At 46.6% G+C, this 25,378-nt stretch overlaps 1 protein-coding gene across 1 annotated transcript in view; it reads left to right on the top strand.

Moving 5' to 3' along the window:
- The window catches only part of ITPKB (inositol-trisphosphate 3-kinase B), a 104,648-nt gene extending 82,188 nt beyond the window's left edge, over positions 1-22,460 (top strand). The window contains exons 5-8 of the mRNA XM_026658195.2: positions 5,311-5,515; positions 14,368-14,469; positions 15,790-15,861; positions 19,324-22,460. Coding sequence (XP_026513980.1) covers positions 5,311-5,515; positions 14,368-14,469; positions 15,790-15,861; positions 19,324-19,539 — 595 coding nt within the window. The 3' untranslated portion in view covers positions 19,540-22,460. The remainder of the gene's footprint in view (positions 1-5,310; positions 5,516-14,367; positions 14,470-15,789; positions 15,862-19,323) is intronic.
- Positions 22,461-25,378: the final 2,918 nt, after the last annotated feature.

Genomic DNA, 25,378 nt, shown 5'->3' on the forward strand with positions numbered 1-25,378 from the left:
TCTGTCCTTCATCAGTGAATCCTGAAGCCTTTTACAAAGGGTGAGCATATGTATCCTAGTCTTCCTTGGAACCCATCTACGAACTATTAAAATTCAATCCTGCAAACGCTTAGCTATGCAGACCTTAACCATGGAACTAGTCCTGTTGACTTCAATGGGATTATTTGAGCAAGTAAGGATTACACATGGGCAAGCATTGCAGGATCAGGTTCTTAAGTTTTTATGTCGAAACCCAAAGCCAGTATGCAGATTCAGGCCAGATATAAACCGCTAGCCAGCTTGGGTTTTAGATCCCTGTAAAGGACAGACTTAAAGCTTAGATGTGGTAGAGACGCTTATGCTTTCTGGAAAAGCTGACAGCTCTTGTGGGAAGAGAGGAATTTCTTTTTTTCCTTCTTCTTCTTCCCCTTTTGAACTCCTGATGTGAAACATGAACTGGCATGTTAGACTGTCAGACACAAAACCCATACTCCCCCTCCGGAGGGGGAGGAATGCAGGTAATGGAATGCTGGCAGTCTCCAAGCTAGCAGCATCCCTCCCCCCCGCCCCGCCTTGGGCATGGGTTGAAGTGTAACTTGGAGGAAATGGGGACTGGGTCTGTCCCCTGGGGTGACAATTAAATCTTGTTCACAAGCCCCCACAGGAAAACCCACTGTCCTAGTAAATTTGCCCATGTGCTTTTTTTTGTATCTCTGAAAGGAGGCAGGCTGTTCTGCTGCACTGTTTTGGTTGGCCTCTGCTTCACAGAAGGGGAATGAAGTTCAAGTTACTGCATGAACAAGTAGAAAAATATTCTGAGCAGGGTTAGCCAATGCTTTGCCCAAAAGAGCACATCCTCGTCAAGGAGGTTAGGGAAGATCTTTTCCTTAAAATTTGCTTGCACCGGCAGTGACCTGTAGGCCCGGTCTGTGTTGGTGTCATTGACAAGCCAGGAGGCTACAGCAGTGCAGGAAGTTGTGAAAGGGGCTGTATATCCCTTTGCCACACTGTTATCGGTGGGTGGAATTAGGCAAAATCATCTGCATGTGATTGCCGAGCAGGTAGCTAGAGCTTGACTTTCAGGGGAGATCGGCAATGCAGTGGAGTCAAAACAGTGTTTGTGTTAAAATAGACATAATGGTGCAAAAAGGTGCACACTAAAGCTTACCAATGGAGACTCAATGAGGAAAGCAAATTGCACCCTCCTGCACTCCAAACCTGTCATCCCCAGCCCCACCCCAGAGCCTGCACCCCCAGTTGGAGTCCTCTCCCCCCCACCCCAGCCCAGAGCCCCCTCCCACACCCTACACTCCTCATTTCTGGCCCCACCCCGGAGCCCGCACCCCCAGCCAGAGCCCTCACCCCATTCCGCACCCTAACCCCAATTATGTGAGCATTCATGGCCCACCATACAATTTCTATGCCCAGATGTGGCCCTTGGGCCAAAAAGTTTGCCCACCCCTGCTATAGGGAGTGGAATTTCAGTAGGTGATACTTTTTCTCAGTCAGTGTCAAAGCAATTTCCTACCATTGTGTTAGGGGGCCCTGTTCTGCTACTCTGAAGATGTAAAATCAAGGTTTTGATCCTTTGTAGCTATTAAAGATGTGGTGTGACTTTATGAATAACCTCTGTGTCCTGGCCAGATTCACATTGTGGTAATTACATTCTGCCTTCCTGAATTCCCACTGCATTTCAACTGGGTGGCTTTCCACCTGCTCTCCTAAACTGTTCAATGGCTGCCCCAGAGCTAGATGCATTTTCACAGGTAGGTTAAATGATTCTTTTAGAATCTTTACTACTTCAAGTGGGCTTTGAGGATTATAGCTTGTGAAATACTGATTCATATGTATTTCTAGAGTGAAACTTACCACTGTGGGCAAGGCCTGTGGGGAAGGATGGGGGATCCATGAGTCGGAAGATTAAGGCCTGATATCATGAACAAGTCCTCTGTTTGGGAAGCAGCAAATGGTGAAGGTTATTGAATGTCTGCTACCGGAGGAAGGGATAGAATTTGATTTTTATGTATTTATAATTTTGATGGATAATATCACCAATGTGTATTTGTAAGCATTTTTTCTATTGTTAGCTATTTACATTTTCACAGAGGTGTGAAATTCTGGGGCCGGGGGCAGGGGGGGGAGGGCAACAATGGAGGTTTCAGAAATAATTATTTAATGGTAATAGACATTGAGATACAGAAAGTTCAACCTTCATAACCATTAAAACACAAATTGTCAGCATCACACGGCAAAATATGTAAAGTAAATATCCTTAAATCAGACTTTAGTAAGTTCTCAAGTGGCATTTTTCTTACTTGGCCGAGCTGTAAATTTTGATGATCATCGACGGAAAGGTTTTTTTTTGTCAGTTTGTGTGTGTGCGTGTGCGCGCGCGCGCACAGTGAAATCGACGTTTGCCAATAAAAATCAAATCCTTCCGAGCCTACCTATAGAGCACAAATCAGTGCTGTGAACTGTGACAACAGGGCCGTGGTAAAGAGCAGTGGAGACACCAAACCCTGCACAGAGTTTATTCCTTAGCAGATCTTGTTAGTTCAACAGATGGTGGCAAAAGTGTTTGTTCTGAGAGGGACTTATCCGAAGGCAGGTCATAGCTGTTGCTTGTGAGTGAGCAGATGCTATCTCAGCATTTCCACCCTGTCCTAGAGGAGCCTGCCCTTTCCCCACCCGCGGGTTTCTCTAGGAAGTGGCAGCTTACATCTGTCTGGAGGCTGACTGAAAACAACTGTAAGACTTCATTGCCAATCCCCCTGATGTATCACAGTTATCACTGTGAGATGACTGGCCCAAATCCACAGCAAGGGTAATAAACACTCTGTATGTCTGTTCAGAGAACAGGATTTCAGATAAATGGGACCCAGAACAATAAAATCTATGGGAAAGGACATATATGTCCAATGGAGGAATACGCACTCCAGCCCCTCCCAGTTGTCTCATTGTTTTCCATCATGAATCGTACAGACCTGTTCAAAGTTACACCTCTTCACTCCGCTCTGTATTTTACAGGAGTGGGAACAAGGTTTTGCCTCCTTGATAGTCCAACTGAAACAGACTAACGCCAGATGAACTAAGCTATCTCAAAACAGCTTTGTGTGAAAACATCCTGTTTAATACCCTGTTTGCTGCAGCACACCGTGGTATGCGGTGAGGGGGCAGGGTCATGTACCAAAAAGCACAAGACAGACTTCAACAAAAGTCAAAGCATGTCAGCTGATTATCAAAGGGAACATCAGATGCTGTTAACAGTCAAGTGTTGGAATGTAGCAACTTCTCTCTCTCTCTTTTTGAATTGTGCCAGTTTCCATGGTACATGGTCAGTTGACATAGCACATTTTGAAAGCTTCATTTAGCTTGGGAGAATAACTACTTGTTTAGGTTTGCTCAGCATTCCAAACTAGTTATCCAAGACAAACGTTGAGTAATCTGCTTCTAACTTATTCCAGAGGAGAAGGGTTGAGTGAGAGAGAAAACCTCCCCCCTCTTGTTGATGACACTGATTTGGTGCACATTAAGGATCTGAGGCTTGAGTGGAAGTTAGGTAGGGCCTTGAAGGTGATTGCAAAAACCTGATGCAGTTGTGCAGTGGCCAGATCAGTGGTCGTGGAAAATGATCCCACTGACTGTGTTTCTGTATGGGCTGGAGGGGATGTTGTGAGGGGCCACAGAAGAGGTTACAGTAACTGGAGTGGTGAGGGCCCAGACAGTTTTAGCTGAAGGCTGATCTTTGGAATGAGGGAGAGGAAGACATGGCAGGACTTGGACATTGCACTGTGCAGGAGAGGTGCTTACTACCTCGCAGAACAGGTCCGTTGGTGGAGAAAACCTACAGCTCTTAAATACCACATCAGCTGCATCCTAAGTTTATCCAGTATTTGTCCAGGACCGAACTTGGTCATCTGTTTCGCTGATATCTTTGACTTGCTTCAGCAAATCCCCATGGAGTCACCTCTCATTATGTCAACTCTACCAGTTGATCAGAAGATGACACCATCTAATGTCCCAGAGTCCTGTTAGATATTTAGCAGTGAGAGGAGGGTAGCTGTGTTGGAACAGATCTGACAGAGGTGTTACCGGCCTGTCTGGGTCTTCAGAGCCCACTCACACCTGTCAGGAGGGAACTGTGGGGCCCCAACGATAGGCAGAGCAGGGGAACTAATCTGATTTTAGCCATATTAATTTTTGAATCCTGAGTAACTTCAGAATGTCTGAAGTATTTGCACCAGGGTGGAAACTTGGGGTACTAAACTGTGCAGGATCAGTTAAACAAGTCTTTATGTAGGTTAATGTCTTCACATTTCTCTATAGGCAGTTACTCCCTGGATATCTTATGTTATCCCAGGTACATGCTTTCTGGGGTAAGGACCGTTGCTAACTATGCAGTGCCTGACACAGCAGGGCTCTGATTCTGACTGTAGCCTCCAGGCACTACTGCAGTACAAGTGTCTTGTGTTTCTCTTGGCCCGCTCTGCAAATGGCAGAGCGGCTCCTACCGAGCCAGCCCTTGGAACATGTTATAAACTGGACCATTTTGGGGTTGCGCCTGAATTGTAATGTCTGTCTGTGGTCTGAGCTCTGAATGATGGCAGGTGGGCTGGAAATAAAAAAGCTTTTCTGTGCATGCTGCATTTGCCTTCTGTATCTCCTTTCTTGGGCCTGGTCCAGACTACCCCCCTACTTCGGACTAAGGTACGCAAATTCAGCTAGTTAATAACGTAGCTGAATTCGAAGTACCTTAGTCCGAACTTACCGCGGGTCCAGACGCGGCAGGAAGGCTCCGCCGTCGATGCCGCGTACTCCTCTCGGCGAGCTGGAGTACCGGCGTCGACGGCGAGCACTTCCGGGATCGATCCCAGAACATCGATTGCCTGCTGCCGGACCCTCCGGTAAGTGTAGACGTACCCTTGGTGTAACTGAAGATAGCTGATGGACTTTTCCTGTACCTCATCTCAGGTCGCTAATGTTGAGTTTTTATTTGTAACACCTGTTCATGGGTTATGTGGCCTGAGGCCTGTATACATATTTATTGCAACCCCAGGTGTTGGGGGTTCTTGTTCTTTGGAAATTGCCCATACGACACTGCCGCTTTAGGTTTTAGTCCTGTGAGGACTTTGAGTGCCCTCACTTCCAAGTGAAGTCAATGGGAATTGAAGGCACTTGGACTTCCTGTTGCGGACTATATTGGGGGATCAGTCCCTTAGTAAGGAGTGCCATCCTTCCTCAGTGCTATTAACATGTTCAGACAGTGACCACAATACATTGGAACAGTACCGCACTCATCAACTGCTAATAATCTTTCCGCCTCCTTTGCAGAACGTATTTGGAGGAAGAGCTAACAAAGGCCAGAAAGAAGCCAAGCCTGCGGAAGGACATGTATCAGAAGATGATTGAAGTAGATCCCAGTGCCCCGACCGAGGAGGAGAATGACCTACATGCAGTAACCAAGCCCCGATACATGCAGTGGAGGGAGACCATTAGTTCTACAGCAACCCTGGGATTCAGAATTGAGGGGATAAAGGTGAGGCTGCTTGACCCGTCTCCGTGTCATAACACTGGTCACTGGCAGGGTTCATGGGAAAACCTGCCTGGGAGAAGTATTAATTTCCTGCAACCGCTATTAGTAGCATGAAGTTTCTGTAGCCAAACTTGGTGAAAGGTGCACACAGAACGATCTCTCTGAGCCAGGCTCATGGCATTTCAAGATGTCCTGTGCCACCTTATGGCTTCTGAGGGAGAGCCTTGGAAAACTGCTCTTTCCACCCAAAACAGCAGGCAAAGCTTTGACTAAACTTTTGCTTTTGGGTCCTAACTTGCCTCAATAACAGAGAACTGAGCCCCTTCCAAACTTTAGAGATATTTCAAAAAAAAATCAGGATCCAGCTCTGTGACCTGAAAATTCAAAGCAGAATTTGTTTCTGCTCCTTCCCCTTCCAATCTCTCAAGATCTGGCTGTATAAGAGAGGAGTGAAATGTGATAAAGGCACAAGTAAACTGGGAAAAGTCTGCCTGACAAATAAGTCCTCTGTAAAAGCTCTGCACATTTTACTCATGTTTCACTGACTGCCGCCGTCCTGGATGGCACTCGAGGGCTAGCAACTCTAACGACTGAAAAGCTAGGCCATGTAGCTTTGCCACGGTAGCGCCGTAGCGTAGATCCTTCCTATAGTTATGGAAGAGATTTTTTCCGTCAATGTCGGTAATCCACCTCCCCGAATAGCAGTAGCTAGATTGACAGGAGAATTCTTCCATCGCCATAGCCATGTCTATGCTGGGGCTTAGTTTGGCTTAGCTACGGCATTCAGGAGTGTGGATTTTTCACGCCCCTGAGTGCCGTAGTTATGTGGACCCAACTTGTAAGTGTAGACCAGGCCCTAGACCAGGGGCGGGCAAACTTTTTGGCCTGAGGGCCACATCGGGTTTTGGAAATTGTATGGGGGGCCGGTTAGGGGAGGGGGGCATGGCCCGCCTTCCCCCATTTCCACCCTCCCCCCCGCTTCTCACCCCCTGACAGCCCACCCCCAGGACCCTGCCCCATCCACCCCTCCCCCGCTCCTTGTCCCCTGACCGCCCCTGGAACCCCCGCCCCGACTGCCCCCCTGGATCCCTGCCCCCATTCAACCCCCCTGCCCTCTGACCGCCCTGACCCCTATCCACACCCCTGCCCCCTGACTACCACCCCAAACTCCCGTGCCCTCTATCCAACTCCCCCCCCCCCGCTCCCTGCCCCTTTACCGCACTGCCTGGAGCACCGGTGGCTGGTGGTGCTACAGCCATGCACCGCGCAGCATAGAGCACCGGGTCAGGCCAGGCTCTGCAGTGGCGCTGCCCCAGAAGCTCGCAGTCCTGCTGCCCAGAGCATTGCGCCGGCGGCGGGGGGAGCTGAGGCTGCGGGGAAGGGGGAACAGCGGGGGAGGGGCCGGGGGCTAGTCTCCCGGGGCAGGAGCTCAGGGGCCTGGCAGGAGGGTCCTGCAGGCCGCAGTAGTTTGCCCACCTCTGCCCTGGCCTAGACTAATAGTTGCTGTGTAACATCCTAGCAGTTTAAAGCTGCCCTCTAGAGGCAGCTTGTCCAAAAACATGATCCAATCCTTTTAGTACATGAGCCAGTCTCTATAATGAAGAGAAGCAAAAGCCTATATGGATCTGAACTTTACCAAAGCTCAGGGTGTCTGTTTTGGTGTCTGGAATTGTCATGCTAAAGTTCTGAGCTGAAACCTTGATCCAAACCACAATGTGGGTTTTAGTTTGTGCCCATCTCAGATTGCAGTATCGAGGCATGATCATGATCAGGGGCTATGGAGATTCCTCTCCCATGTAACGAGATGCTCTGTCTCTCATTTAAACATGATGGGTAACTCTTGCAAAAGTGCTGAAGGACATGTCTTCACTGCAGAATTAATTTAAGTTATCTACGCTTGAGTTACTTCTCTCAATTTTAGCCTAGCTTGAGTGAGAGCAGCCACACTGCAAAATAGCATGCAAGCTGCTTTGTCCACTCAGGTGCTGCACTCACTCGTGTGTGGGTCTAAGAATTCTGGGGGCTGTCTCTCGGTCCTTGGCACTGCAGTAAGCAGAGCTACTCTATGAATTATCTCCCAGTGAATTGTGGAGGAACTTGTCTGTCCCTTCATGAGGACTGGTGGTTAGAGGAGAGGAATTATGGGAAGGCATTGGAGGACTAGCGGCACATGAGTGGAACTAGCCTTCATCCACACTGCAGGATAGTCATGTTAGCAACTAATGAGTTCTGCTGACTCGAGCTGCAGCCCGAGCCCCCTTATGGGCCAGCCAACTTGATTTACAAGCACCACACTCGAGTGAAGGGTTTGTATGTGTGAATGGGGAACAAGTTACAACTTTGCAGTGAAGACAAGCCCTAAGTGACTGAGGGTATGTCCACACTACAGCGACACAGCTACAGCACTGCAGCTGTGCCACTGTAGCACCGTAGTGTAGATGAGTCCTACCTCAACAGAAGGGGTAGGTAATCAATGTAGGTAATCCACCTCTCCAAAAAGGTGGTAGCTAGGCTAATGGAAGAATTCTACAGTGGGGGTTATGTCACCCTAACGACGTGGCACAGGGCACAACATTTTTCACAGCCTTTAGCGATGTAGCTAGATTGATCACATTTTTAGGTGCAGATCAGGCCTTAGAAGCCTAAGTCTCATTGCAAGTTAATGGGTCTTAGGCGCTTTCAAACCCTTTACTAGAGAGAAACATCCAATCGCTGTAGCACTGAATTGAAATGAAGGAAACCCTGCTTTGAATTGGGGAGAAGGGCAGAAGGGATTAAGAGTTCAACTCCACTAACCAGTGGTCAGATTGATTAAAACAAGCTGGGGCTAAAACAAGTGGTAAGTGGTGGTTAAAATGAGTAGTGGCACTCGCTGCAACTGACATCCACGACCCCAGCTACTCCTTCAGTACTCTGTGGAGATCCTCCTAATAACAGCCCCATTTTCTTAACACTCTTTGATCAGCGGGGAAATGGCTGACATAGAGATTATTTATATTAAGCAACAGAGAGTCCTGTGGCACCTTTAAGACTAACAGATGTATTGGAGCATAAGCTTTCGTGGGTGAATGCCCACTTCGTCGGATGCATTATTTGTATTGTCATTAGTCATTGGATTTAACCTTAGTCAACATTCTCACAGCTGCTGTTTCAGGCTGTCTGCATAACTGGGCAGGCGTCACTGCATCCTTTTACATTAGGGAGGGCTTCGCAACCATGAGGTTGAGAGACTTGGAAAGTGCGGGGCTAAATGCAAGCGTACATTCTGGTGCAAAGACGGTGCCCCATTGAAAAGCACCTTCTTACTGAACTGCTGTGACTGGACCATTTCAACCCATGCTCCTAGCAAATGTTTTTCCTTGGACAAACGCCGAGCAATGAAGGCGATCCCACTGTGAGAAGAGGAGGCCTTTCTGAGGTTGAATTGATGCAACAAGATTCATGACCAGCGGGTGGTATTGCATTTGTATCTGTCTGTGTCACTCAGGGACTTGCTGAAAGGGGCTAAAGTAAGAATAATCATTTTTTCAGCATGGTTGGTGTGCTGCAGCATAGCCGCCTTCCTGAGAGGCCCCCACCATTGGCTACCTTCCCCTTAAAAAACCTTTGTCGTCTTGCCGTAATACACGTTCCCTCATCTGTTCCACCAGTTCTGACCACTGCTCAGTTTCCCCCTTCCCCTCCAGTTCTATTGGAGGCTGATTCTTAACTGACACCTTACTGAGAACTGTCCCATTTCACTGATTTTCCCAGCCCTCTTCAAAACACCACTAAATCCCCTCCTCTTTGCTCCCTCCACCCAGTCAGACAGTTCCCTATATCAGCCCTTAATCTGAACAACCCTTCACCCATTTCCATTGCTGTAACTGTCACTGTTTGGCTGGTGCACTTTATGAAACTAAAACTAAAAAGTAGCTGGATCAGTTAGGACTAAATCTTGCACATGGTGATTTGTCTGTTGCTTCTCTCTGTCCTCTTGCTAAGATTAAGTGTATTTATCTGTTCATAGTTCTCTGGGCTGCATGCTTGGTCTAAAGGATTATATATAGGGATACCGCAAGGGGATGGACTCATCTACTTAAGTCTTTTGCCTCTAATTACTGTAATTCTCCTTAAATCCCTCAGTTCCTAGATTTTTTCCCCCTCCAATCTATAGCACTGACATTTCACTTTGGTTACTGGCATAGATCTTTTCCCCTACCTATAAGTTGAAGTTTTACACACAGCAAATGTTGCTGAATTGTATTACTTTGCTTGCTTCATAGCTGGATAAGCATTCCCTGCTGAGAACAGGCATTCAGTATCTTGAAGCTGCTATTGAAGCCTCGTGGGGAAACTTAGGAAAGTTTTATTGAGAGACTGTTCTTGTTTTTTCCTTCCCTACTTTCTCACTTTGGACATCTTCCTGGAAAAACAGGATTGTCTGGAGTAATCTACCCTGTAAGTTGTCTGTAGTAGAGATCTTGATAGAGAGGATCTTGTGCTAAATCTTGTTTTCAGATCGGCAGGAGCAGCTCCCACTGAAGTAACTGAGAGTTGTGTGCAAGTATCAATAGGCAGAGCGTTGTGGGGTGGAGCAAGAGACTTGCATGAAGAGAGCCTTAGTGAATGTATCAAGTTTCAAGAGGAGGGCAATGGAATCTAGTAGGCAGACCGCAAGACTGGGACTTGGGAACCTAGTTCCTGTCCCATTCCTAGCTCCGTCCCCAGCTTGCTGGGTGACCGTGAGTAAGTCACTTACCCACTTTGCATCTCTCTGTCTGTACAATGGGGACAGTGGTGCTTTCCTGCATTGAAAAGGCTGGGAACGCCAGATTTTATCAAAATAACCAGGGTAAAACTCAAGATGGATCCCATTTCTACTGGTAGTTAAAACTACCTTGAGGCATCAGTCACTCTCAGAAGTATATGCCCTGCATAGTGTATTGCTGTACTGATGTATACACATTTATATAGTCACACAAACTCCATTGACTTAACTTCCTTAGGCTCCTGAAAATCCCACCCAAACACCCTTCAAGAAAGAACCTGGCGACCTGATCTTGCTGACTGCAAGTTCTAGGATTCCACGGAAGAAACAAGTTAGCCTTGACACTAAAGTTACCATAGGCTAAAACTGGTGCTAATGTGGGGGTGGTGGCAGGGAAAGCCCAGTTGCTATGGCCCATCAACCAGCCCTACATTTCTTCTTTGTAAAGATTAACTCCCTGGGGCTAGAACACCTGTAAATGTCAAGCCTATGGAAAACACCACAGCACTGCCTGGCAGCTCAGGGAAAACTTCAAGTGGGGAATAATTATAGGAGCAGCATTATAAATATTCTAGCTGGCTTTCCTGTAACGGAGCTAATGCCTTATCTCAAAGCCCATCCACTGTTTCATTTATTTATAGCCGCACGTAAAACTCCACTCATAACCATACACCTCCCTTCTTGAATGCTTTGTGCAAGGCTGTACTGCAGTTTACATGTGAAACTAGTGTGATAGCCCTTCTCCAGGTTGGTATCTGTCATCTCCAAGGGGCAGGGGCAGGGGAGGTTTCCATATGACTGATGACTGATGCATAGTAGCCAGGGAGCTCTCCCTCTGGACAACAAGAGGGATCAAGTTCCTGAGCAAGCAAACCTCCTCTGAAGGTACTTCCCCACTCCCTGAGAGCACACATTCTGTCAGCACGGCTTCTCTGATCTTGGCCACCTGCAACGGTGCACAGGCCCTGAGATGATCTCAGGCTGTCATGTCCCAAAGCACTTAGGACTTTATGCATTATAAATGGCTCCCAATTGCACTCACACAAACAGCAGTTTTCCTAAACAGGTGTAACGTCGCACAGATCCACTCCACTGAGCATACTTTAGCAAGCAAGATTGTTCATCATCTTTAGTTGTAGGTTTTACTATTGCTTAAGTCAGTTTACATAATGTGCATAATCTTGGATTATATTTGCATATCATTTACTGACTAAATTTGGCACACTGATTTACATGATCAGTCTACTCGCCCCCACAATTCATGCATTGTACACACACATATTTCACCTTCCATTTCTTTGGGAATGGTGCTCAGTTGAATACTCGGAACGCCCCGGGAAGGCTTTATAAGGACATCTAAAGCTACAGGACAGGATATTCATTGTACTCTGTTCCTTCCCTCATCCTCTGATCCAGTTCTTCATTCTTACTTCATCTTCCCCAGCATAACAGGATGTCTTTCCGGCTCCCATCCTTTCAGAGTGTTGTGGGCAAACAAGTCATCCTTCATGGAGCACTAGACTGGAAACAAAGCTGTGTGTATAGGACACACTTTAAAACTAGCCTCTACAGCCAGGAAGTGCAGGTCCCAAAGGGAATTCTGATTACTCAGTGGTTTATAGGATCTGGACAAACAATGAAAGAACCTGATCTATGCTCTTCATTTCTACAGCATCTGAGGCTCTCAAAGTGACTTAGCATCACAGTAGCTTTCTTAATTTGTTTGTGAGACTCTTCATCATCCCCATTTTGTAGCTAAGGGACGGAAGCAGAGAGAGGTTAAGAGACTTGGCAAAGATCCCATAGGAAGTCTGTAGAAGAGCAGGAATGGCACCCCAATCTTTTGACTTCCAGTTGTTTGCATATTTCCTTCCCTAAGACCTTTGGGAACAGAACAGTAGGAGAAGAGAGCCTTTTGGGGACAAAGTTCTACCGGGAAGTGTGCTGTAATCCCACATCTGACGCAGACATGCAAGGGTATTGTGCTGATTCACTATTGGTGCCTGACATCTGACAATTGCCTTGCTGTCAGTCTGGCATTGCATGTATCTGTGCTGCCTGGTAGCCTGTAAGCTCCTTGGAGCAGAGGCTTCTTGCTATTTCTGTCGTGCTGTGCACAGAGCTTCATTAAATGGAGCACTTAACTATGGCTAACTCTAATCCTGGGATGTATTCATGTTGCTCTTGGGCTGTGTCTGCATAAACCTTTTCTCTTAAAATTTCCCACCATTGCTATTGATAGAGTAACAGAAATGTAGGGCTGGAAGGGACCTCGAGAGGCCATCTAGTCAGCCCCCTGCACGGAGGCAGAACCTAGTATACTGAGACCATCCCTCATAGGTGTTTGTCCAACCTGTTCTTAAAAGCCTCCAGTGATGAGGATTCCATAATCTCAATAGACTAGCTCAGCCCTGGGTGCCCCACAGCCACCTCACTCAGAACAGGCCTAGATGACCGAATGAGAAACATGCTGGCAATCTGTCTACCTCCTACCACTGTGGAGCTGCACCATTCATAGCAATGGTGAGAAATTTAAGGAAAACACTTACCTCTTCACTACATCAGACTTTGTTTAGGTCAAGGGTAAAAGCTAGAGATGCATATTCATGACCACTGTGTCTTTTTTTTTTCTTGCAACTTCTTTTATTGCCTGCTCTGTGGCTTTTGGGAGGAGAGAAGGTATTTAATGATAGACCTGACCTGACTCTTCAACCCATGGTCAACCTACATAGATCACAAAGCCTCCAATGTGGACCTTTGTCTGACAATGATGTTTAAAGAAATCCTTCCAGGGCAGATTCTAACATCCTTGCTCGTGTGGAGTAGCTGACTTCAAGGGGACCCTTCCTGGAGCGAAGTACCGCTCGCTGCCAAGTGATGGGAATCTGGGAAACCTTGAGCCATTGGGCTGTTTCCTCTGCTGAGCAGGAGCAGATGAAAGCGGGTCAGTTCAGCTGGGAGGGTGTGCTGGGTCCCTTCTAGGGCTAGACTGGGTGCAGCCTGAGCAGGTGAGATGTTCAGGTAGCCATGCTGCTCAACTGGAGCGGGAGGGAAGAGTGTACACAGCTTGCTGAGTTTTTACACTGTACGTATCAGTCCTTGAACACAGAGGTGATCATAAACAGCCGACAGGCAGGTGTCTTTTACGACTCTTGGCCATTATCAATGGGCTGGGGACCCGGGTCTCCTACAGACCCACCGTTTTTTGCAGTTTTCAGTAGGGAGTAAAGCAGGTATTGCCCAGGGCCTATGGGTGAGCTGCTGCAGTCTGCATTATGCCTTCCCACCCAAAAGCTGCCCTAGTGTTTCAAATCAGACTGGCTACCCAGGGATTTTTGTGTCCCCTTCTGGGAAATGTCTACCTTTCCCTTCCCTCCATCCTCAGATGTTTTCTAGCATGACTTTTATGCTCGCTTCTTCTTGAAGCAAGAATACAATAGGAGGCAGCTGCTGGCTATTAGACATTCTGGTCAGAGAAAGCAGGGAGAAGGAATTTGGGAGCTACATGGCAAAAAATGAGTGGTACTTACTTCTAGGACCTGCACTTGGGGTTAGTCAGTGCTATGGTCCCTGGACGGTAACTTGCCCATGTCATTAGTGGCCTTGGTAAGTCTCTGTGACACTGGAGAGCTGCTGATAAGATTCCTTATTAAGTAATGGTCTGGCTGCAAGAGCTGACCAGCAGGTCAGTATGTCTGCTGACCTCTTCAGTAAGGCATACAGTCACTACATCTGACCATCCATAAGCAGAGGACCTAGAGAATAGAGCACTAGACTGGGACTTGGGAGACCTGGGTTCAAATCTTGGCTTTGGCCCTGCTGGGTGACTTCTCAGTGCCTCTATTTTCCCAGCTGTAAAATAGGGATAATGATATTTACCTCCTTCTGTAAAGCACTTTGAGCTGAAAAGCGCTATAGAAGAGTAGGTATTATTTATTATTATTTCATGGCACTTACTTGAATCTTGACTACCTGTCCCCTTGCCCTCAAGGAGGCCAGTCTGCACTCTGGTTCATGACATGCCCAGCAGTGTTTCAAACACAAGTCACCTCCTCTAACTGCCCGCTCTCATGACAATGTGTCTGGGTTTCTCTCCCTTTTTAAGAAAGAAGATGGCACAGTGAACCGGGATTTCAAGAAGACAAGAACAAAGGACCAGGTCACAGAGGCCTTCAGAGAATTCACTAAAGGAAACCGTAACATTTTGGTGAGTCAGCAGTTGCATTAGGACGACATTGCCCAAATGCCTGCCAGGTGCGAGAGTGGGCTCCTTCCTCCTCTAGGCTCTTGCCTTGGTGATGCATTGCCTAATGCCAAGGACCACAGAATTAACCTTGCCGTTGCTGTGCCGAGCCCATTGGGAAATAGCACCAGAAGGGCAAAGTAGAGACCACTTCCTAGCCTGGAGAAGGTGCAGGGGTAGGCAGAGGCTAGGAGAGAACACGCTGTTAGCTGTAATGGCAACACTCAGACTTTGCGCTAGGCAACCTGATTATATCAGGCAGCTAGTAGGATTACGAAACCATCCACTGCCAGAGGACAGACGCGGAAGGATAGGCTTGGTCGGCTAAACTAGGGGAGGGGAAGTCTGCTGTAGAGATGGAGAAGAGGCTGCAGGCATGGGATGTGAGGAACAAGCTCCCATCAGTAGTGGCTTGGGCTGGTGATCTGATCTCTGGCTGCTTGGCTGGAGAAGATTTCCTTCCTATACTGTGGGCTGCCTCATAAGGCAGGCTGTAAGGGTGCCCAGTGTCCCTGCCATCCAAGGGCATTGGGGGTGGGGAGGGGGGATGGGACCATTGTCTGTAGCCGTCCCTCTCCTGGGCCTGAGCGCTGCAAACCCATGTATCCTGCATATGCCAAATAGTGCTGCTGCATGTTGCTAGGTGAACTAGCTGTTTAGCTGTAAATGTTTTCCATAGACTGGGTGAAATATACAATTTGATAAACTAGCTCCATTTTAGGCCCTACCATATAAAGCCTATTAGCGAATGACTCTAAATGGCCTGGCTCTTAGCACTGCCGACTTCAAACCTGCCTGTTTACTTTGACATTAGCTAACTGGGGTTTATTCTTGGTTCTGTAAATGACGCTGCCCAGCTCTGGTTTGGCCAAATTGCTTCTATGTACGCAGGCGGATTTGGAGTTCTTTCAAACCACTTTGACACTGTTTAAGGCTAGGGCTAAAGAGAGGTGAATCTCATCAGTCAAACTGCTAACCTCCTGAAGTCCACCCCTCTGCAACCTCCCACCAGCGCCAGAGTTTGAGCAGTTGATTTGACTCCTCTTAGAAGAGGGGCTGGCAGCACGGTTAGCCAGTACTGTATGTATTAGAATATTTATAATTTAGCCTGCTTTTTGGATTAGACCAGGAACATTGGTGTGATTAGCAAGGGGACTTTGAAGAATTCCAGAAATTCACCATGTTACTAGTCTAACACGCCCCTCTCTAGGTCTTACCACTGAGTTGCTTGAAAAGACTTAAACTTGTAGTAGTACTGATAGCTTATTTTCTTTATCGTTCCAGAATGGTTACCTTAATCGGTTGAAGGGGATCCGTGACACCCTGGAAACATCATCGTTCTTTAAATGCCACGAGGTAGAACTTGCCTTTCTCTTTTGAGACGATGCTTAGCTAGATCTGTCTCTATGTGTACTGTGTAGCTTCTGTCCAAGAAAGGGATATCGTCAGTGTTAGAACTCATACATTTCTAAAACTTGAGTTTATTCTCAAATGTGTATTTTCATAGGTTTGTCTGCTTAGTACCTGCAGGGAGATCATATGACCTACAACTTTGATGTAACCTTGTCACATCTGACACTAAGTGAAAGCTACCTTTACATTGTATGACCATCAATTTTTATTAGTCCAGGAGCTCATATTTCAATGTTTGTTCAGAATCTTTATGCTTATATGTGACTTCAGGAATATTCCTGGCTATTCTGTCATAGAAAATATAATATGATACCTCTGTGCTAAAGTCTACATAAATGTAAGTTCCAGATAATGGTTGGCTTCCAGCATCATAAGCTATTTAAACACAACAAAGAGTCCTGTGGCACCTAATAGACTAACAGACCTATTGGAGCATAAGCTTTTCACCCACGAAAGCTTATGCTCCAATAGGTCTGTTAGTCTATAAGGTGCCACAGGACTCTTTGTTGCTTTTTACAGATCCAGACTAACACAGCTACTCCTCTGATATTAAACACGGTTCCAGATACCTGAAAGGATGCTGGGAGAGTATCTCAAAACAGCACTTATAGAGCTTGCTGGCAAGAGCTGGTCAGGGGTCTTCTGTCAGAATGATTTTCTGTGAGAAAATAGTTTCCATATTTTTCCCTACATGTTTTTGCACCTGAATCACAAGTCTCAGGGCAATTGAAATGTTTAAATTACTTGAAACAAAGAGTTTTGGGTTAGTTCAACAAACCAAAATTAAACATTTAGATTGCAGCAATGTCAGGTTTGTTTGTTTGTTTGTTTGTTTGTTTGTTTTTTGAGCTAATGTTGAAGCAAAACCTTTGACATTTCCAAATGGAAATCTTTTGGAATTTCCATTTCACAGGAAACTTCAAAATAACAATTTTTCAGTTGGTTTGGGACTAAAATCAATATTGAAAAGTCAGCATTTTCCATGGGCTTTTTCAGAACTCAGTTACCAAAGAGATGAGAATGAAGCACTTATGCAGGAATAGTTTCTTTAAAGCGAAACTGGTCCTTCGGGGCAAAGGGAGGCTATGAGAGTGGAAAGGAGTGCTTCTGATGTGCATTCATTCCCAGACCCGTCTGTCTCTGGGAAAGCTCCAATGCACTGAGGGAAGAAAGCCTCCTCACAAATGTAAATTCATAACCACTTATGCAAACTCTACGTGCTTCCATTTAAAAACTTTTTTTCTATAGGCAGACCTAAAATGGGTGATGCTTCAAACGTGGTAGCACTTCTGTTTGAAATGCTGACATTGGTTGAATTCTTCTAGAGCTGCATCACTGTTCTTTCCTGGGGACTGCTTCAGGGGACGTGCTAGGCTCCAGCACTCCCCCCCGCCCCACACTGTCTTGAACTGTTGATTAATAGGGAATATCTTCTGACCAGTCTGGTGACTGGTCAGATGGTCTTGTTAGTTTAATTTCTCCTGTTAGGATCCCTTCCAGTTAACAAATTGCTCTTCAGACCCTTTCGTGGTTCAAGAACGGCTTCCTACAATTGGCTGAGTCTTTCTCTGCTAGCTTCCAAGTCTCATCTGCATTCCCTGTCCCTTATTCGAGGGGCTAGCTGAAGGTGCCCACTTTTGCTGCTCCTGTAGGGGTTGCACTAGCCGTTGCTGCCATGAATAGCAATAGTGCAAGTCAGTATAGAGTCCATCAAACTACTGCACCTGGGAGACACATTATTATGGCCCTGACTCTGTAAAATGTTTCTGTTTGAGAAGCTTACTTGAGTGTTTTCCTGAATTGAGGCCTATGCACCCACTGACTTCTTTTTTAACTGGGGAAGCAGAAGCTATGTGAGGCAAAACTATGCAGTGAGGATTATGAAAAGTGATCCTGGCGTCCATGTGCACAGCTGAAACACAGTATTGATGCAAAAACTGACTCAAACCCAGCACTGGGTAAGAACCTTGGGGAATACCTTAGGCAGGCCAGGCAGTGGGATCTGAAAATCCGCATGCCTGGGCTGGGGTCTTGGCCTAGTAGGGGAAGCAGATATCACAGGCTCTTCAGAGGGGCTGAGCACCCACAGCTCCCACTGGAGTCAGTGAGCTCTGTGAATATTCAGCACTTGGCCAAACTGGAAATAAGGCCAGATAGTAAAGGAAGGAGAAGTGCAGAGGGAGCCCTTCCTGTGCATGAGTTTGTGTGAGCTCTGTTCCACCTCCTCCTTGGCTGGCCTGGTAGGGATTCCCCCAGGAGGGGAAGCTGCAGCAGAAGGATTACCTTCTTCAGGCAGGCTTTCTTAAAGTAACACACACCCAAATTCTACACACGGATGCCCTCCCAAACTCCTGTTGGATTCAGTGGGAGAGGTGCATGCACACACGCTGAGGACAGACAGGATTTAATTGTCCAAAGGCTTATCAGAATGTGAAACAGCCTGTTGTAGTAGTGGCAGCAGTTCATGGAAGGGATGTCTGTTACCCTACTGTCCTGTAACTTATCCTGATAGACTTACAGAGGCCACGAGCCTTGGTGAAACCTACCCCAGTCTCTTTTCTAAGTGTTACTGGATGAAGCATCAGTCAGGGAGGGGACATTTTGTCCATGTATAACTTATATTCAAGAACTTAAGCACAATTGCTGAGGCGGTGTTTGTATATCATAGGATACAGACCCAGCGAGTGTAGCTTAATTCCAGGCACTGATCATCCATAAAGAACTTGGGCTGTGGAGAGCCTTATTCTAAATGCTGATGCAAAGGGCTTGGCTATGCAGGGACTCCCCAAAATTAAGACAAATCAAATGCAAGTATGACGTTAATGGGCGTAAGTGAAGGCACATGAATTCCTGAATGGATGCGCTCATTAAAATGGCCTACATTTGCTGTAGCTTTATCTTCCTTTGAAGACTCTAGAAATAGGAGGATTAAGCTCCAGTAAGGCCACTTTATTCTGAATGGCAGTGTTCACTCAGTGGTTTTGTGTGTTTTAACTGATGTGCATTAACCTCATACCTTTAATCTTAACTTTCCTGAGTGTCCCCATGAAGACAAGCCCTATGTCTTCCCCCCGGCCAGGAACCTCCACTTGGCCTCTGAAGTTTGCAGCTGCAATTTTATATGCCCAAAGTTTCATGCTCCTCTCTTTGGCAAAGCTTCTTGCATGCCCAAAATCTGTGACTTGTGAGTAAATCCGGTAGTTTAAATTTCTGATTTGCATGTGCAAATGCAGCTGGTGTGCACAAATCCAAGTTTTTGCACATGCAAAAACTCGAGCGTAAAATATTGCAGGTGCGGTTTTAGATAATGGGAGTGTGACGACTGTAAAAGCAGCTATATCCTGACGGGCATATATGTCTGTTTAAAACTGGAAGCATGAATACTAGTGTTTTTTCTCTCTGCAGGTAATTGGGAGCTCCCTCCTCTTCATTCATGACCAAAAGGAACAGGCCAAAGTCTGGATGATCGACTTTGGGAAAACCACACCACTGCCAGAGGGACAATTCCTCCAGCACAACGTGCCGTGGGTGGAAGGGAACAGAGAGGACGGCTACCTCTGGGGGCTGGACAACCTCATTGAGATCCTAATGGAATTGTCACAGAGCGAGGACCTGCATTAAAGCCATATGTCCAACTCCACCACTACCCTGCATCCTGTCCCTCAAACTGACTCTTCTGAACTGCACTACAAGACACTTTCCAAACCCCGCCCCCCCGCCCGTGTTAAAGCTATAACTTCCCTATTTAAGGTGGTTTTTAGTTTTTGTACATATGTAGATCACCTGCCAGAACAAACGCTGAACTTGAAGCCTTGGCTTTGCTCAGTAGATGGGAGCAGATCGTGTCGCTCGTCGCAGGCGCCTGAGCAGCGAGCAGCTGTGGTCTGGATGGCAAGGCGAACGCATGCTCTTTCCATAGCATTTCTGGCTCTTAGGCAATCTCTTTTGAACAAGAACTTACGTAGTGAGCAGTTGTGCAGCTGACGTGCCCTCCAGTTGAACGAAGATGGTGTCCGAACCCTGAGTTCTGTTGCTCCTGAACTGTGTAATTAAAGCCCTTCCCGCTAAGTGAATGACAGAATTTATTCAGCTGTAAGGATCATCTGTCCTCTAGTGGCTGGTGTTGGTAACACACCATCCTCAAAGCAGTCAAGGCTTCATAGCTTTTAGGTTGCCATTTTAAGTGTTTTAGGGTTTATGGAATAAGAAAGACACAGATTCTGGAGAAGGTGAAGGCAGGGATACCAGATTGGGAGCGGTTTAGTTACATTTAATAACATCCTTCGTCCTAGGAAGCTAGAGGTTTGGAATCCTTAGGAGATCTAGGTTTCTCTCTCTTCGAGCAACCTTGTTATCCACTTGTGATTGTTCCGTTATTTTCGAGTGGCCATAGAATTGCGAAGTCTGTTCTTGTCAATAACCAAGTGTGGTGTGACTATGGCTCTTACTAACCTATTTGGTGCTGGATGATGAGCTTCCCTCTAACCACTGAGGTGGGCTGGCGTTGTCAGCTGTAGATGTTTACCATGGGCCTGTCTTCAAATTGAAATCGCCTTTGAGCAATTTAGCAGTAGGGCAGTGTGCTGGCAGGTGAAGATCTGAGGCTGATGCTCAGACCTCCTAGGCCAGCACTGACTGGGAATACTATGGAACCAATAGTCTGAACCAAGACAACAAGGAAGAGATTTCTTTTCTGTCTCCAGCGATCCTGCTCCCATTATAGGAGCAACTTCCAGCCCTCCTAAGCTGGGATGGTGGCCTACCATGTGGCTTGAAGCCTAAGATGAGGCTGAAGGAGAGTGAAAGTGGCTATAGGGACCATTGTGAAACTTTAAAAAGGCTTCAGTGTTGGTAGATATCTCCTAGCAATAATCAAGTAAGCTGTCCTCTGCGCTGTGTAAGGCTAATACTGCCAAGTGTGCAAAAGGGGATGGGAACCCCTGGTAAATCTGGATCAGAAGGGAGTTCACAAGAGGAGCGGTCTCCATTATTTTTCAATGCCTTTGAGCGTCTTTTGTAGTATCCTTGTTACAAGCCGTTACGATTGGCAAATGCCAGGCATACTTATGGGTTCTTGTAGAACCAGTCCTGGCTACATCTCAAACAGAATTGCATTAACTGATCTAAAAGGGTTCTTTCATATGTGCAAACAACCTACCCCTAGTGGTGTGCGCTTGAGAGCTCTCATATCTACAGGGGTATATGGAGGGGGTTAGGGCGGGAGGCAGCTCTCAAGGTTATCACCTCAGTTTTACTGGATAAGACACAGGGATTTAAGGCAACCCCCCCCCCCACACACACACACACCCCTTCCTTGTTACCATGTAGCTCACTAAATCCAGCTCTGGTTTTCACAAATTAGTTCCCTAATCTGCTCTGCCTAAATTGGATGTAGACATGGCCTTTCTGCTTCAAGGCTTGTGAAAACAACCAGTTCTCTATTTAGGGTGGAGGCTAATTTTTAACTTCCTGGAACATTTGAACTAAGCAGCACGCTTGCAGCAGAGCTAGCTTGCTAAAGGTCAGCTATTGACGTGGGAGGGGAAGGCCGTTGGTGCCTCTTGCTCTTCCTGGAGAGCTTGGAGTTCTCCAGAACTTAGGTCATAAGGACAGTATTGAGCTTGGGTCATGAACAATCCTGCAGCTTTTTCTCCATGAATAATACCAGCTAGCTAGGAGTCTGGCAGAAGTTATGAACCTTTCTCTCCCCCTCACCCCCCAACTCTGAAAGACCATTGTCTCATCTCTTTCCCCGGTAGCGATGCTATCAGCCCGCTCTGCAATAGTTAGATGGGTGCAACTTTCCTGCGTCAGGAAGGTACCCTCACTGCGGCACTAGGTGTGTGTGTGTGTGCCGGGGGGGCGCGACTCGGCCATCCGTTGTTCCCCAGCCATGCACAAGTCTCTCTCATGGAGATTAAAATCTCGTCAGACTTTCTCAGTTCATATCTCACCAGGCACAGGTCTGTAGTTCTGAGCATACAGTTGTAAATGGTTGCACTGTTCAGCTTTTTGCCCAGGTTTCCTATGCTGCTTAGAGTAGCCCCTGTGGAAGTGCCTTACGAACTTGCCCCTATTCCATTAGTGTCATGGAAAAGGTTTTTAAGTTATATTTATTTTCATTCCTTTTTAATTGCACAAAACACTACGACTTAATGCATGGAATCTTTTTTTTAAAAAATAACCCTGTATTTTTAGTTTTTAAAATGTCCTTTTCCAGCTTTGAGGAAAGGGCTTTGAGCAGCAGACTAGATATGTACCAGTTTTAGCTGTAGTTTAGCTTTGCATTGCTCCTGTATATGTATATTATTTTAAAGTCTGTTTTGTAAACCTGATTCCTTGCTTTGTGGCTTCGAAAGAAGCGGATTGTTTCCCCGGATGTCTTATGCCTTCCTGGAGGCTGGAACTGTTGCTGTGAGGTATTCCTCCCCCCCTCCCCTCAGTCACTGGGTGATGCAGAGTAAATCTGAACTGTACTGAAACACCAACGCACAGTGCCTGTAAAGAGCCTATAACTTCCAAATAAAGGCATATGAAAACCAGCCATGTTTGTTTGCAAAGGGAGTGTTCATTCCAGGTCATCAAACCTTGGAGTAACTCAAGGGTTGGGACCTGTCCTGCGGTGAGCACCCGCTCATTAAGGGCCTGATTCTGTTCCTGGATACACCTGTATCGGGAGTAACACTGGGTGTAAGTAGGAGGAGAACCGGACCCTAAACTGCGGGGTGGGGAAGAGCTTACATTAAAGGGAAATCAGACTCCATCTGGGAGGCAAACCAAAGCCAAACCTGTAGGGATCTTGGCTGCCAGATGTCTGTGGTTGTGGGGATTAGAGCTTTCATCGCCTGCGGTCAGGGACAATGGCTACTGCACTCACAACCTCCCAGCACTGTTTGTCTGGAAAAATCCTAATCAAAGGAACTGCCACTCGAGCTGTTTCCCAATGTGTTGCAGCTCCTGTCAAGCCCCTCTTTATACCCTTGTCTCTGATCTCTGCTTTGGACAAGGAGAAACCATGGATAACCAAGCGCTCCTTTGTAGACCACATACTCTAACATGTTCACATCTGTCTGTCCTCTCACTTCCCCTCTGTACATACGCACACAACCCATTTGCAGTAGGTAAGCAGAACTAGCCTCACTGTGTTGACGAGACACCAGTGATCAGGGTCTCCCAGGCGGTCAGCATTGGGAGAAGGATGATTGCCCAGTCTCCTGACTCCTAGCTCCAACCTCAATCCATTAGATCACCATGCCCTTACACAAACCCCTTAGACCTTCTCTTTCCCCATCTATGCAATAGTGGTAAAAATACTGTTGCTCTGCCAAGTGCTCCCACTGGAGGAGAAATCAGTGATGTAGAATCTGGGTATCCTTAGTACAACTTGTTTGATATACACCAGTCCTTGAACAGAGGTGATCATAAACAGCATGCAGGCAGTTGCCTTTTAGGGCTCTTGGCCAAAACACCAATACTCAGTTCCCTGAGAGCAATTCTGCCTCAAGGACTGACTCTAGTTCGAAACACTGAGAGCTCAAACTCCCTTGCAGCTTGCCAAGGTCCCCAAAAGAAATTGTATCAGAAAATTAACACAGCATTTATTTCAACAACTGCAAACTTGTTTGCATGCTAAGAAGAAACTTGTAAGACTGTGTAACACACCATATAGTGAACTCTGGAATAACAATACTTAACTACATCATGCAGGCCCTGAGAATTACTAACATATCAGTATTGCCAACTCTTTAGCACAAGTCTGGGGATATTAAATACTCTATTTATAACCATAGCTCCTGGAGACAGGTGAAAATCTCAGCTTTCATTTTAAAAAAAGTTTCTAGACCTCATAGTTGTAGAGAGGAGCTTGGAAATGGATGTGAAGTGCACCTTAAAGGCTCAAACCAGATGGCAAATAAAAAACCTTAAATCAATATTTTACTACATCATGAGAGATTTTTCCATCATGCTTGTTTTAAAGGAGGGGAGGGGTTGACTCAGGTTGGATTGGCAATGCTGGAAGTTGAACATGCAAAGTGCTACGTACAAATCTGATGCTGCAATTTTGAGCAGGCGGCAGCTGGAGGGCAGAAAACATGCCTACCTGTAGTCTGCTTCGATCCTCTGCATTCTCCAAAGGGACGTTCCAGCCCTCTGAGTCTCTCAAATCTCCAACCTGCCTGAACACCTCATGCACCTTGTTAAATTGTGGCCGAGTATACTGGAAGACTTATCGAGTAAGTTCCTGCAAACTGAGGGTATTGCTCTACATTTCCATTAACAGGCAAATTTTACAGTTGCTCTTAACCCCCCTCCCTAGTTAGAAAGCTGAAACAAATGGTTTTTAAACCCCTCCTCCCAGTTCTTGAACAGTCCTGAGGTTGGCACCAGGCACTCATTCAGAGTGTAAGAGAGAAGGGGGAGAAGATAGAAGGTTAGCCTGTGATATATGTTAAAATCTTGTGAGAATACGAGTGCTGCGCTAAGTGATATAACTCTCCCCCGCCCCCCAGTGGAAATGCAGAGCTTATTTGTATTGGGCTGCCTTTGTCTGAGCCTTGAGTCAGGCTAACTCTGAAAGCTGAGAGTGTAGAATGGCCTAGAGAGCCCTGACTCTCTTGGTCAACAGCATCTTACTTGGAAATTGAAGCTGACAAGGTGATGTTTAGCTTGTCACTTGTAATTACCCATGGAGCAACCAGCTGCTCCAGCATCTCTGCTCACACTGACTCCCAAGTGCAGATTCCTCAGGGGCTGGTGTGTAGACATGACTGTCGAAGCAGTGTGGCATAGAGGCACCCCATGCCTTGGTTGAGGCGTGAGCTACAGTGCCTTTAATGCTTTCACTCAAGCCACTGTTAAATGAAATGTCATCAGTCACTTGTGTCTCCGGCACAGCTGCTGTACCTGGCAAGGAATGGCACTGTGCAGCCTGTAATCACTCTTATCCTGGAAACCCCTCTCCCTTTGGCGTGTGGCTGGAGTGGGGAGATGGGCACTCTGATGGCTTGTCAGTAGTGCCGTGAACGCAGGCATCACACTGCCATCGGAAAGCACTGGGCCTTGACTTTGCTTTTCAGAAGGGCTGAGTGCTGGCAGCTCCTAGGCACACGCAAGCACAGAGAAAGGAACGGGTGTAAGCAGAGTCAGGATGAGCTCTACCCTGACATCTGGTGGTGAATTATGGCGAGTGTGGAAAAGAACTCCAGGAGCTAATCTTGTTTGCATAGGCACACCCACTCGCCTGGCATGAAACAACAGCAACTGAAAGTGGTTACTTTGGCTGGTGTGGGATCCCCAGTTTCTCTATTATTGGGGCAGGAAGAATAAAGTTTTGTTACCCTGATTCTGTGAATCAAGGCCAGTGGAACTGTTGTATGACAGAAGGACTGAGTGAGTCCTTCACCCTCACCTAAGTAGCACTTGCTTGACAAGGGGCATGGGTTACAAAACCCAGTGAATG

Source organism: Terrapene carolina, unplaced genomic scaffold, assembly GCF_002925995.2.
Source record: "Terrapene carolina triunguis isolate 2854851 unplaced genomic scaffold, T_m_triunguis-2.0 Scaffold406, whole genome shotgun sequence".
In the NCBI taxonomy this organism is placed as follows: Eukaryota; Metazoa; Chordata; order Testudines; family Emydidae; genus Terrapene; species Terrapene triunguis.